Source organism: Falco punctatus, assembly GCF_963210335.1.
Source record: "Falco punctatus genome assembly, chromosome: 12".
NCBI lineage: Eukaryota > Metazoa > Chordata > Aves > Falconiformes > Falconidae > Falco > Falco punctatus.
The window spans coordinates 7,404,748-7,418,172 of NC_137592.1; the positions used below are offsets into that span (position 1 = coordinate 7,404,748).

Sequence of the window (13,425 nt, forward strand, 5' to 3'; positions counted from 1 at the left end):
TTGAAGTTAAATAAGGATAATGACTGCATTTTGAAATGTGTAAGTGTAGTGCCTGACAGAGACACGTTATCACCAACTTGATTTGTATCCTGAAATTTTGACAGCTCTGTTGCAGTACTTTACATTAACTGGAAGTATGCAATGAGAAATGAGTATGTCTTCCTGCATTCTTATTGTTTTCCTATACCGACTTCTACAAAATTGACTGGATTTCTACATCTTATTAAGAGACTAATCCTTTAAGATATTTTAGAGTGTAAAAGGCAGCTGTATTCTCAGTGTAGTTTCTGTTGCAGTTCGTCTACTGCAGGCAGTAGCTGCTGACACTTGTTTTTTCCTCTTGATTTTGAAGCTTGAACTGTATTGCTTGGGTTTTCTGTCCAATCCAAGTCTTGTCCTTGCCTGTTGCCATTGTTCCTATCCTGTGTGAAAATAGAATGTATCACAATTTTTTTTTATTTCTGGGTTTTTGTAAATATTAATTTGGTACTATAGGGCCATTCCATGTCTCTTGTGCATCCTAACATTGTGGGTTAGCTGGAAAGATTTTAATGAATTTAACCTAATTTTCTGCCTTTTGACAAGTGAATGTTTAGCTCCCATTTATGGGGAGAATGATGGACTTCCTCAGTAGTTTTAGGGGTACAATGGTAATTGTCAGTTTGGAGAGAAAAAAAAAGTTAAAAAACTGCAATTGATGTGGAAGGTGACTAGACTTGTGGTTTGGCTTGAAAGCCAACTTGAAGCTTGTAGTCATTTGCATGACGCAAGGTTCTTCTAAGGGGGATGGAGTGATGGAAATCTTAGCAATTAATTGAAGGTTTCTTTTTGCATACAAGGTAGTGTGCATTTAACTTTCGGCATGAATTAATGCTTCCTGAGTTACTTGGAATGATCTGAGGCAAGGTCAGTGTCTGTGCAGCTAAATGTTTCACCCAATATCCTAAATCAAGTAATCTAAATTCTTTTGGGGATAAGCAAGAAAAGAGGACATCCAAAGTTTGCTTCACCTTTGTGTAATCACAATAATGCTCAGGTTACATTGCTTTATGCCTGTAGTAGTTTAAAATTGTAAATATGCATTATGTGTATATATGCATGCTAGGTGAACTAGAAGCCATAGTTTCTTATTGAAAAAAAAAAAAAATTGGCTGTGCTTTGTTCTTGAACTGGTTCAGTCTCTGACACTACTGGTTACCAGAACTGCAGGTAGTGAATGGGTGTTTCAGTTCTGAAGTCTGCTTACTACTGCTTGGTCCAAAGGCAAAGTTTGGAATTGCTTAGTGTTACTGAGCCCCTGTTAAGAGAGCATATGGAGGTTATTATTTCTATAGGGCCACTGATATGTGCAGGCTGATGTGAGCTCCCTAGCTAGGTAGAAATGGAGTATCCACAAGACAGGAAGGGATGAACTTGACATAGAGAGTTGTGAGGACTCTTGATGGGAACACATATTATTTCATAGGTTGGTTTTTCTTGAAAATACTACTTTTTTAATTTTGTGTGGTTTTTTCCCCTCTTCATTCTTTCTTTCTTTAAGTTATGCAAGCGGATTTCGTGTGAAGGTGTTATTTTGAATGAGAAACTAGGCTAGGGGCCATATACACAGATACCAGTGGTTGAGACTAGTAAAGGAATATGGCAAGCTTAGTTTGCTGCTCTCTGAAAGGCTTTTTGAGGATAAATTATGTGGGTTTGTCTGTCTTGGTACTGGTCTGAAAAATAATTCTAATTTTGTATATCGTGTTGGATGTTAAGTGCCTGAACAGTTATAAGGTTCACTAAAGGAAACCAACACAGGTAGCTAAGTAATTATCCCTTAAATAAAAGTTTGCCTTGGTTTTCTTAAAGCAGAATACGGAGTTTGAAGAACAGTAGTAATGAAAAAAAAGAGTAATAGATTTTAGAAATGCTTTTCAGTTGGTATGGAGATCTGAGGTTTTTCTCTAGCGCTGATCACTTTTAATTGATGTTTTTGTAGGACCAGCTTCCACTGACCTGTCATGGCATCCAACAAATTTGTCATTAAGGTAAGTAGAATGTCATAGCTTTAATTAAAAAAAAAAAAAATGTAATACCACTTAGAATGTGTGTATCTTGACTTTAAAAGTTAATGGTGATGAGGTGCATCCTTCAGGCTTCTGGTCATAGTAGCATATTTTGTATCAGCTTTTCTCTCACTCTGGAAGCAAACTTCTTGAATAGCTGCCGTATCACAGGAGAGTGTGTCTGAGGTCAGCTGAAGATTAAAATCATATAACTAAAAGTGATTAGTTGTGTAGTTAAAATTAGAAATTGCATAGTTTCTCGATAAGTGTTTTTCTACCTGAAATAAAATTTATTATTATGATTAAAATACGTGATTCTTCTCTTACTGTAATCTTGTAATATTCTTTGTGTACTTCCCAGATAATCTAAGAGTTCCTGGATTAAGGCATAACAATGTTTTTTAACTGTTTATCACTTGATTCATTTGCATCTTTTGTTGCTGCTTTTCCCATTTTCAGGGATTAGTTGTCTTATATCCAGTAAAATGCCATTGCAGTTTATTTTGCAGTCTCTGACATTTGGTTATATATCCAAAGAACGATGCCTTTCAAAACATTCTGTAATAAACATAGCACTTCCTCATTCTTCTACCATAACTATTTCAGCTTATCAATTTGTTCAGTAAAAATTGTGAAATCCCATCTTTTGGACCTTCTGTCTTGTTTCTGTGTCTAGTGTAGTTTAGGTAATGCATACATTTTGAAGTGATTAGCACAATGTATTATTCTCTTGGAAAATGTGTTTTCCAGGAATTTTCTTAACAGAGGAGACATTTTCCTCTGAGGATAAGCTTGGGTTATTTGGAGGGCAGCTACAAAAACCTTCCTGACTGATCAGGCTGTGGAAGCTGCTGAAGCTTGGTTTTGTGGGTAACCAACCTGTTCAACAAGCAGACCAAATGCTTAATTTTTGTGTGTTATGTGTTCTTTTCCAAGGAAAAATGCTGTCATTTAGTGGGACGTTTGCTTTAATCTTTTTAATGTTTAACATGATTGTAAACCTTAAATTGCCAGTATAATGTCTATACTATTCACTGCTTCTGAATTGATACAGGAGTTAGGAGAAATTTCTTTAATTTTTAGTATATTTTAGTTGATACGCTGAGTCTGTATGTCACCGATATGGGTAACAATAGGGGCTGAGCCTGAAGGCATTGTTTTTCTCAGCTGAGAACTCTCGATATCATCAATATTAGTGTAAGCACCCAAGAAAACAATTGGTGTGAGTTGAAACATCTTCGCTAGATAAGAAGCCTGAAGATGTTTGATTACTGACCTGTATTATTAGAGCTTGCTGATTCAGCGTAGACACTGTACTGGTATTCAGACTGTACCCTGGCAATCACTGATTAGTTCAACATCACTGAGTATCTGAGCAAATGGATCGGTTCTCATTGTTCTATTCCTTACATACAAACACATGCTCAGACAGAACTTCTGAGAGTGCCAATGAGATATTTTCTTTGTGATAGTATTTGAGAAATGAGGATACATTTTTGCATCTGCTGAATGCTGAAAATTAACTTTGCCTTGACTGAAATGTGTCAAATATATAATGTAAATATGTGAAAAGCTGATTGAAATTCACTTTGTGCACAGATGCTAACACTTATTAGACTGGGGATTTTGTGTGTGAATATTACCTTTTTTCAGGACTGTTCAACTTTCACATAAATTTTTCAAGAAAGATCCCTGTGCCTAAGATTCTTTGTTAAAAGGCAGAAAATATTCTCACACCTTTCTGCAGGGGGAGTATAGAAAATACTATATTCTTACTTACAGGTTCCTTGTGTTTGAAATAGGGGTATTTTACAGTCTGTTTAGTGCATGCTTTGTTTTCTGTATTGTCTACTTTTAAGTTTTTTTGATTTTGCAAGCATGTGTATTTTAATCTTTTTGGTAAGATAGCGAAAAGTAAAGCTTATCAGTCGTTCAAGTCTTAGCTGACTGGGGCGTAATTAAGAGGAAAACACCTATAATGTGTTTAATGGCTTTGCTTCTTAACAACATGTATTTGATATGAGAGTCTCTGTACCTCCAGTGTAATGCTCAGTTTTTTCAGTAGAGGGAGTAGTTTCCTTATTTTTGAAAGGTGATCCTACGCTTGGTTTTATGGGCAATTAACAGCGATTGAAATAAAATAATTGATGCAGTAAAATAGCTTTAAACCTTAATACAAAAACCTACAGTTAGGTCCTAAACATGCTTTCTTCACTTGCCAAGTGGCTGGATGCTATAGTGTTGTGATGTGCAATAGATAATATTTTATGCAAGTTAATTTGATTGGCAATTTTCAATTTCAGGAAATACTGATACTGCATAAAGCATTGCATGGTAAAATACCCCCAAATCTGGAAAAAAACCCATACAAATTGAATTAAGTTTTCTCTGTGTGTTGCTAAAATATTTTACTGCTGTTCTGAGATATAAATCTTAACTTTAATTGGTGAGGCTTAAAGCAAAATCATGAACTCTGTATGGATTTGAAAAATAGCATCACTAGGGCCTTGTTTAAAATTTTGGACAAGCTAGAAAGAATTGCTCTTCCAGAATTGTGTAAATTGACTTTATTCATGCCAAACTGCAGAGCTAAATTTAGTATTTTTTATGGCTGTAATAGAAAAATCTAATTTACGGTTTTCTGCAATTCATTCATTTGCCAAACACTGAAGACTTGAATTGTCTTATATTGAATTGAACAACTTAAATAGCTCAACTCAAAGGGAAGCTTTTTTTACTTTGCCATTTCCTACTTTGAAAAATTAAGAGCTCTGTTCTGTCTCAGATTTGTAGGTCTTTGCTAGCACATAGATTAAGATAACTATACGGTGTTCGTTCTGGTCAGCCAGCATACTTTGCAGTCAGATTTTCAGCAGTGTTCCTTGTTATCAATTTAAAATATGGCCTGCTGGAAGTGTATATGAAACTTTTTGGTTATTCCTACTTCAAACTTTTTGCTTGCTTTAAATTGCAAGTTCCTTTGAAACAGTGAACATGTTTTTCTGTTTTATATTGGGCACAAAGATGGAAGTACTGGAAATGATTGGACAGAAAAATGACAGTGTTGACTGTAATGTGGTCAATTTCCCCCTTTGTTTTGCTTTTGTATGTTTCCTTTGTTATGTTGATGTATCTTAATGTAACCATTAAGATACTGATTTATAACTAAAAGGCATCTTAACATCTGTCTCATAGAAGTACTGGATGAAAGAGAGTGCGGGTAGAAAGAATGTTGATTATAGGCCCTAACAGTAGGCAGAAGGAAATGGAAAGATATCTTTCCATCAGACAATACACTAGGATGTACTTAGTGCTGTACAGGTAGTTTTAGGGTCTGTTCACAGCTGTGTAGTATTGTTGTGTTTGGTCTGGAATAACAAAGTGAGTAGTTTAATTTGAAGAGGCTTTTTCTGATATTTCCCTGTGTGTTTAAATATGTTAATAGATTTCTAATGCTACGCTTCACCATATCGCTGGCCTTTCTAGTGCTTCCTTTTTTTTTTTTTTTTTTTTTTTTTTTAGCTACCAGTTGAAAGGTGATACAGTGATAGCATCTCAACAAAGATTTCTGTATTGAATGTGTCTGTTTGGATGATTCTTAGGTGACGTCTAGGTGGGATGGAGAGATTAAAGTTCACATTCCTCTGAAGTATGTCCATTGAATTAGTTGATCAATATTTCTGTATATATTTTGCCCAGTGAGAAAGTGGTATGTTTGCTTCTTGTGAGTTGTTTGGAGTGAAAAAAGCTAGGGAGATGAGTAGGTTTTCTAATCTTATTTATTTTCTCTCCTGTATAATGAGTAACGGAGGATAGTAAATGCATTTTACTGCTATGTTAAGACTATAGATACATGAATGCCGTGCTCTCAAGTGGAGAGCAAGAATAAGGAATACTATTTGTGTTTAAAATTTTTTTGTGTGTTGTGACTGCTCAGAGTTACTAGACTGATAGTACAGATTCTTTTCTTACATACATAGTTTTGAACTTGTTAGCATGCACATTTCTAGTTTCAGTACTAGGTTTTTTTAGAGTGCTTTGTTAAGATTACTAATAAATACAATATTTTCTCATGCCCATTTCTTTTCCCCATTGCAAAACTAAGACATTTGTATAGGAAATTCTTGTACCTGGAGTACTCAACAAATGTTTCAATAGAAATGTGCTATAATTAGGTTTTCTGCAATTAGATGGAATTTGTAAAGGTATTCTAAATCTTCAAAGTAAAGTACTGGTGTTCTCCAAACTGATTAAAGGTTGTTGAATTTTACATGTTCTGTAGGTTCATATGTTTGCTTTTTGGGTCTTCAAAAATTAAGAAATAGTTATATTAATCATTAAATAGTGGTTTTCTAGAGATGGAGTTCTAAAGTGGCATTGCTCAGAATAACTATAAATACAGGTTGGTTGGAATTGTTACCGTCAAATAGCATCATATGCTTCACTCGGCTGTGATATTTATTTCTATATAAATGCATAAAATATGATACTTGTCTAAAAGGGCTTAAAAGTCTTAAAGAATAACATAAAAAGGGACTGGGTGGCAGGGGACAATATGGTGTAAGATAGGAAATAGAAAAACAATGGATAGATGGGCATGTATTTAGTTTTCTTAATTCTGCATTTAATTCTCAATTTCATGGGACCAGATATGGAATAACTAAAGTGATGAGTAAATAAATCCCAGAAGAAAGAAACCAGGAAGTTGGGAAGTAGAAAGGGGAGGAAAATTAAGTGTGCGATCTAATTCTGAACCTTCTGGAGTCAATGGAAGTTTCCTGACTGACCTCAGAGGATTAATTTTCAAGCCTAGGGAAATGATGAGTGGATGAAGAGTTGAGAGATTAAAGTGTTAGCAGAAGGAGAAAGGAATAGGAAGCCAGAGGGGTAAACATCAATAGCGGAAACACTGCTTTCACGGAGATCACTTCAAATAAGGAATAAAAGGGTAGTTGAACTTGCATTACTTTTTTTGGTAATTCACATAAATCTGGTTAGTTTTAAAGGTACCAATTGTGCCAGAAAATTAGGCTTTTGGTAATTGTGAGCACTATACTATTGTGGCAGTGATATGGGAACCTAAATAAACACCATATCAAGTGGTACTGATTTTTTTTTAAGATGTAATTAATTCAAAGATGTAATCTCTGTAATATTTGCTGTAGGCTTTACTTCTGACCAGCGCTACCATATTTTACAGCTCTACTCTTCTGCTCCTTAGAGATCTTGGTGGTACTGCCTGCTTGACCCCTGAGTCCAGCAGCGAAGGAAGAAGGGATGGGAAGCTTATATGCAGACTTCAGTCTCCGAGTCCAACAAAGCATCAGGGATTAGCAGAGATGCTACATGGGGTCACTAAACGTCTTTAGGTCCTGGGAGAGGCTTCAGCTTGCACTGTAGGTGAAATACTTCGATTCTTTCCAGTGAGTTCAGATGGAGGTTAGTAGGCTGGGAGGTAAAGGGATCCATGTTTCATGCAGTACCTGGTAATGCTGTGTACAAACAATTTCAAGATGCAGTCTTTGCTCTTGATGTTAGTATCATGAAAATTTAATATAAAATATTTTTTAATTATTCATGTGGCCTCTCCCCACTCTGGACAACATAAATGGATTCCAGTATGTGGAGGTTATCTGAGGATTTGATACATAAGTGTTCTGACTGGACTATGGAGAAGAGAGACTGTAGGAAGTGGACTGGGAGAAGAGACTGACAGCATATTTTTATTTTTTCCTTATGTTTCAACCATGTAGATCACAACTTCCTTAAAAGGAGTCTATTTTTAAAAGCAAAATTATTGCTTAGTTTCAATTCTTAAATAAAAGCTTTGTTTCTGGACATTTTGTGTTCCCTGCAGCTCTGATTCAGCTGTGACTCTGCAGTATTTTTCTTGACTCAATAGCCAGACTTTAAATGGTACCACAGGACATGGCACCCTATTTCAGTTCTCTGCTGCAGTCATTGCTAAGCATTGATGACGCTCAGCTATTGTGAAAACCCTTTAAACTGCTGATAAAATGATGACTCATGGTCACCTGATGAAAACAGATTAATTACCATGACTCCAGATACTTTAGATCCCATGTGTTTCACTTCCCACACTAGTTATTCTAAAAGGGATGACGATGCAGTTATTTTCTAACAGTTGACAGCTGCTCAATTAAGCTGTGACAATGTGGTTGGCAAAAACTATAAATTCCAGACTTTTTTAATAATAGTTTAAGGAACTAAAATCTGTGTGAGCTATGAAGAAGTCGCCAACATTTTTTGAAGTGTTATTTGGAGTGTTTTCTAATCAGATTATACATTTTAGAATTCATTTACCATTACTGAATTAAGTTCTTTTTACAGTGGATCTGACCCAAACCTCACTGAAGTCAGTGGGCTTTGGTTCAGAGCCTGTAGGAGTATATTGGTAGCACACTGTACCTAACTAAGGACATACTAATTTATTTTATAAACAGCCCTCCTCAGTTCAGTTTATCTGTCTTTTTTAAATGTAGTCTGTTTGTCTATAAAGAAGTTAGATTGGAGAAATACTGGAAAGTGATACAGCCAAATAATAAAACATAAATCCAAAAACAAATTCCAATTTGAAAAGAGTAAAATGAAACTCCCTGTGTTGCCAACTTGTGATTACCCAGGGACTGTGAAAAGATGGATAAAGTGAAAACAGAACTATGAAAAAAACCATTAAATTAGACTTTAGGTGTGTATGATTCTGTATTACGAAGCAGAAAAAGGTTGTCAACAGGTAATTGAATGTGTAGGGTAGTGTGGGATGGCTCATTCACGCTTATGTGATCAGGAGTTCGGTGATTTTTGCCTTACACTAGTTTCCCTGTGGTAACTGGAAATATTTCTAACTTGAAATGCTGTGAGACACCATGCGTAAGAAAATAAAAATATGAATTGATTTTGAATGTGTATGACTAAAAATTTTGCTAGAATGGATAATGATCATTAGAAAACTTTGATTTTTCTCTTTCTTTTTAAACAGATTTTGACTAATAAAAATTCATGCTTTAAAATTTAACATGCAGATTCCTACACTTTTGTAGTTATATCTCCATTTCTGGGTTTTTTTCGATTTATTTTCCAGCTGACTCATTTCAGACTTAGGTGATAAAAGTTATGTATTTATTCTGTACTAAAACCTGGGGCCCATCTAGTTTGAGAAAGAATGGTCTGACCGAATTGAATGTTAACTTCGGATACTAAGAAAAGAAGGTGGGAGCGAGATAAATTTCTTAAATGCTAAAGTATCAGTCATACAAACGATGCCAACAAATTACATATGGGGAAATAATAGCTTGTTTGTGTGGTGGTGGTTTTTTCCCATGAATCTCTTTGCCATTTTCATTACCACAAGCAGTGTAGTAATGAAGAAGCAAAAAGTTGCAGATTTAATAATGAAATGTAGTAATAATGTCAGAAACACATTTGAAAAACAAGCTATGCTATGGAGTGAAATGGTATCTGAATTGACAAAAGAACTCCTACTATAGAAGGCAAGTTCTGTAGAGTTTATCTGTATCCTAGCCCTTCTCCTGTAGTATGTTGTTCTATCCTTCTGTTTTGTAACAGAATCTACTTTTGTCTTTGTGTGATACTGAATGAACAGAAAGAATAACCACTTTTACATAATTAAAAAACCCTAGATTTGCTGTAAAGGTTCCTTTAGTCATACAGACAATTGGTAAATGAAGATAGGTCTTGCCAAGCCATGGTGTCTGTACCTTTGCGTATTAAGCTAACCTACTTTTTGTTTCCCTGCTTCATAGAACGCAGTATTTTTAATGCAGCCTACACAAAAGACAACTCTGCCTTCTTACTACAAAACAGTATTTGTTGGTGAGAGATTTTCTCTTGGGAAAGTGGGGAAAAAGTCGTTTGTGGTCTAGATCATGTGCGGATGGTTTTGAACCAGAATCTTAACTTCAGTGACTTGAGTTCTTCAGGATGGTCTCTTCCTGTTGGCTATGTACACTTTGCTAGGGAATTATGGTCTGTTTATGAAGCCTTACAAGCAAGTGTCACCTTTCTTGGTTTTGTAGCTTCATTGAGGCTTTGCTCTTTCTGCTGTCTGTACATTTTACAGACAGAACCTCCTCGCGTGAAATCCCAAATCTACAAGCCTCAGCAAAACAAAAGATTTTATTCCTTTTTTTGTGTAACCTACCATGTACATATGAAATAGCATTCAAGTGGAGGATCACTGTAAAGATGTTTCATCAAATGCTCATTGAAGAATAGTTGTTAGTCTTGAGGGAGAATGAGGGAAAGAACAGAGGTAAGAAAAAATGATGTAGTGGTTTTCACATGAAAAAATGTGACATACCAACAACGTTTTCTCGGCGTTTTCGTATTGTTGATGACTGAGATTTGAGGATATCTGTAAAGGTACTTCAAGACCTCTATCCTCATTTTACTCTAAAAACCTGTAAAATAACTAAACTAAGCTCTATTTCACATGCAAGGTCCTCTTTGCAAGGCCCTTCTGAGTTTCCAGGAAGTAGTAAGGTGCCTGGCATATCTGACACCACTCAACTGGTGAAACAATAGTTTATATAAGATACAGTTAAGTACAGCCTTTAAAGTTCAAGCCAATATTCTAGTATTTTAAACTTAGAGGGCTGTCTTTGTTCATTGAATATACTAGTGATTTAATAGCACTCATAATTAACCAAATATACATGGTCATGGTTTATCCTGCTTTGTATCATACAGATAAAGGCTGATAGAAGAGAAGTGTGTAGCTCTGAACATAAAATATTTGCTGAACTAAAGAGCTGGGAAAGAGCTGAGTCTTGGGCCATTAAGGAGGGTCTGTTCAATGCCAGGATCCTAGGATTTGACAGTTGGTAGGATCATGCAGTACATAACTCTGCGTTCTTTATTTTGACATTTCTGTAGAATAAAAATAGGAAGGAGAGTAATATAAGTACCACTGCCATAGTGCGTTGCCTTGTCATAATAAGGTAATCTTCAGTAGTGGAAAACAAGCTTATAAAGAGTTATTCCCTTTGTGGTAGTCTGTAGGTCTCTGGTTCTTACTTCGCTGGATGTTAAACTGTTACATAGTTGCAGTCTGTGTCTTAGGGAATTTGCAAACAATTTAAAAGATGAGTAAGTGTGACACATCAAAAGTTGAAAATGAAGCCCATGATTTAAAAAAAAGCAATCAAACAAAAACATATTATCACTTCAAACAAGTACTGAGTCCAGAGTGTTTGTAGGATAATAAAAAATACCAAAGAGCAGTGACTGGTGATTTAATCATCATTGGCTGCCATGAGCGTCCCAGCAGAGAAAAATCTTACAGGAGGATTTGGAATAAAAGAATAACATTGGTTTATAGATATCTTCAGAAAATTGTTAAAATTTGTCATTAGTTTTAAATCTTTGTATGTCAATTTATGCATCTTTCAGGAAATGGAACCAAGTATTTTATTTTGCTTTTATTGGTGAAAACACAGAGTGGCTTTTAGAGGTGACATAAAAAGGCTTCTTAAAAGTCTTAAAAGACAAAATTAAGGAAAATGTTTCTTTGCCTGTGTTCCTTCATGCTACTACCTGGCAGGCAGTATTTGGTTTGTAGAGTATTTGGATACAGCTAGGAGTACTTGCCGATTATGAACTGAAAAGAGATTTAATTACAGATGCCCAGCGTATTCTACATAGTTCAGAAAACTCTTTGCTAATTTGAAGTCATTTTCTGTAAGACTATTAGTGATGAGTCATATGTTGCCATTGTTGTTTTAGAGGGGCCTATGTTATAAAGCGTGTAGAAACTTGGGATTTAGCCTGTTTTTGTAAATTCCTGTTTGAACTGTGTACAGATTTTTGGGAAGGCAAGATCCAGTGATGAAGGATACAATAAAAAATATTGTAAGTTCAGAAGTGCAATAACACTCAGATATCATTAGAACCTACTTTTTTTTAGAGTATCTTTTGCAAACATCAAGAAATCTCACCGTATTTAAAGCCGTACACCTAGAAAATCACTTAAAGCTGTGTTGTTGGTAGCAACTGTTGTGACAAGGTGAGGCAGCTGTTACTCACATACCATTATGAGACAGCGTTCTCACTCCACGCATAGAAAATGAAGGTGGACAAAATAAAATTTCCAGATTTGTAAGTTGTCCAGGCCGTTGGATCTGTAACAAAATGTTATGAAGACTACTGATTCTCATAGACCGTTGAAACATAATAGAAAGTTTGATCTTCGCAGTGGACTACAAGTTCAAAACTAGTTTAGAAGGAGAAAATGCTTCTGGAGTTACCAGCAGCATTGCTTGTCATGTTCCTCAGAGACCCATGTGTAAGCAGAGCCTTGCCTCACATTCTATTGCTCTTGCCAATTTGGTATTCCTCCTTTACATGGAGGTATTAGGAATAGTAGATTGTCAAATGCTTTAGCTTTTTTTAAGAAGCAAAAAGTGGAAAATTTCAGTATCACTATTAACTGTCTTCGGCTGTGGGCTCTTACATGGAGCTTTTTGAAATGGTGCCTGAATAATAAGACAGAGCTGTGCCTACTCTTCAGAGAATATGGATGTTCCTGGAATAACTTTAGCTTGAATCCTCCTCCTGAGTGTTTCTATTCCATGTAAGAAGTGTTTGTGTCCTTAACACCTGACTTCGTCTGCCTAGATACTAGTGACTTTACATTGATTCAAATGGTAGTTTCAGAATAAGCAACATAATGGTAGTTAAGAAGGTAAGCTCATTCACTGTGAACATCTGCTTTATAGTAATGCCCAAATCAAAATCTTCTCTGCTGCTGGCTGTCGTCATGTTGGTACTTGATTTTGAAATACTACTTCTTTAATCTTTGGATTGCTATGCAGATTTAGTGGTTAGACCTTCGTCAGCAAGTGGTGTATATATTTCTCTAATTTGGCCATCTGCAAAGCAGTTCAGTGATCATCAAGATGTTTAGAACAGTTCCCTTGTCTTTTCAGTAATAGTTTGGATCTCTTCAAAAAGTTAGTATGTTCCATGTTTAAATGGTAAAGTAGTGAGATATTAGTCCAAATGTGTTAAAATCTATATGTAGTTTAAATGTGATGCTGTCTGTTATCTTACTAGTGAGGTGGAAACCAGCAAGGTTTCTTTCAAATGGTAGTTCTGTTGTGGGCTGTGTGATGGAGGTTCCCATGTAACTAAGGTGAGGATTCCAGGCTTCTCCACAAAGTGAAAATACTATAAAAATTCTATTCTGTTGAGAACTTATTCTCAGCAGTGAAGACCTCCTTTGCTTTTATTTTCGTGTTTGTAGCAGCACCTTACAGAGACTTACAAATTGGGTGGAACTAGGGAAAGGGAGTAAAGTGAAAAGTGACAGGGATGCGGAGCAGGCTGTGGAAGGTCA

The 13,425-nt window shown here is 35.7% G+C and overlaps 1 protein-coding gene across 1 annotated transcript in view; it reads left to right on the forward strand.

Moving 5' to 3' along the window:
* SLX4IP (SLX4 interacting protein) overlaps positions 1-13,425 on the forward strand; it is an 80,072-nt gene that overhangs the window by 4,194 nt on the left and 62,453 nt on the right. Inside the window, exon 3 of the mRNA XM_080407749.1 lies at positions 1,982-2,030. Coding sequence (XP_080263875.1) covers positions 2,004-2,030 — 27 coding nt within the window. The 5' untranslated portion in view covers positions 1,982-2,003. The remainder of the gene's footprint in view (positions 1-1,981; positions 2,031-13,425) is intronic.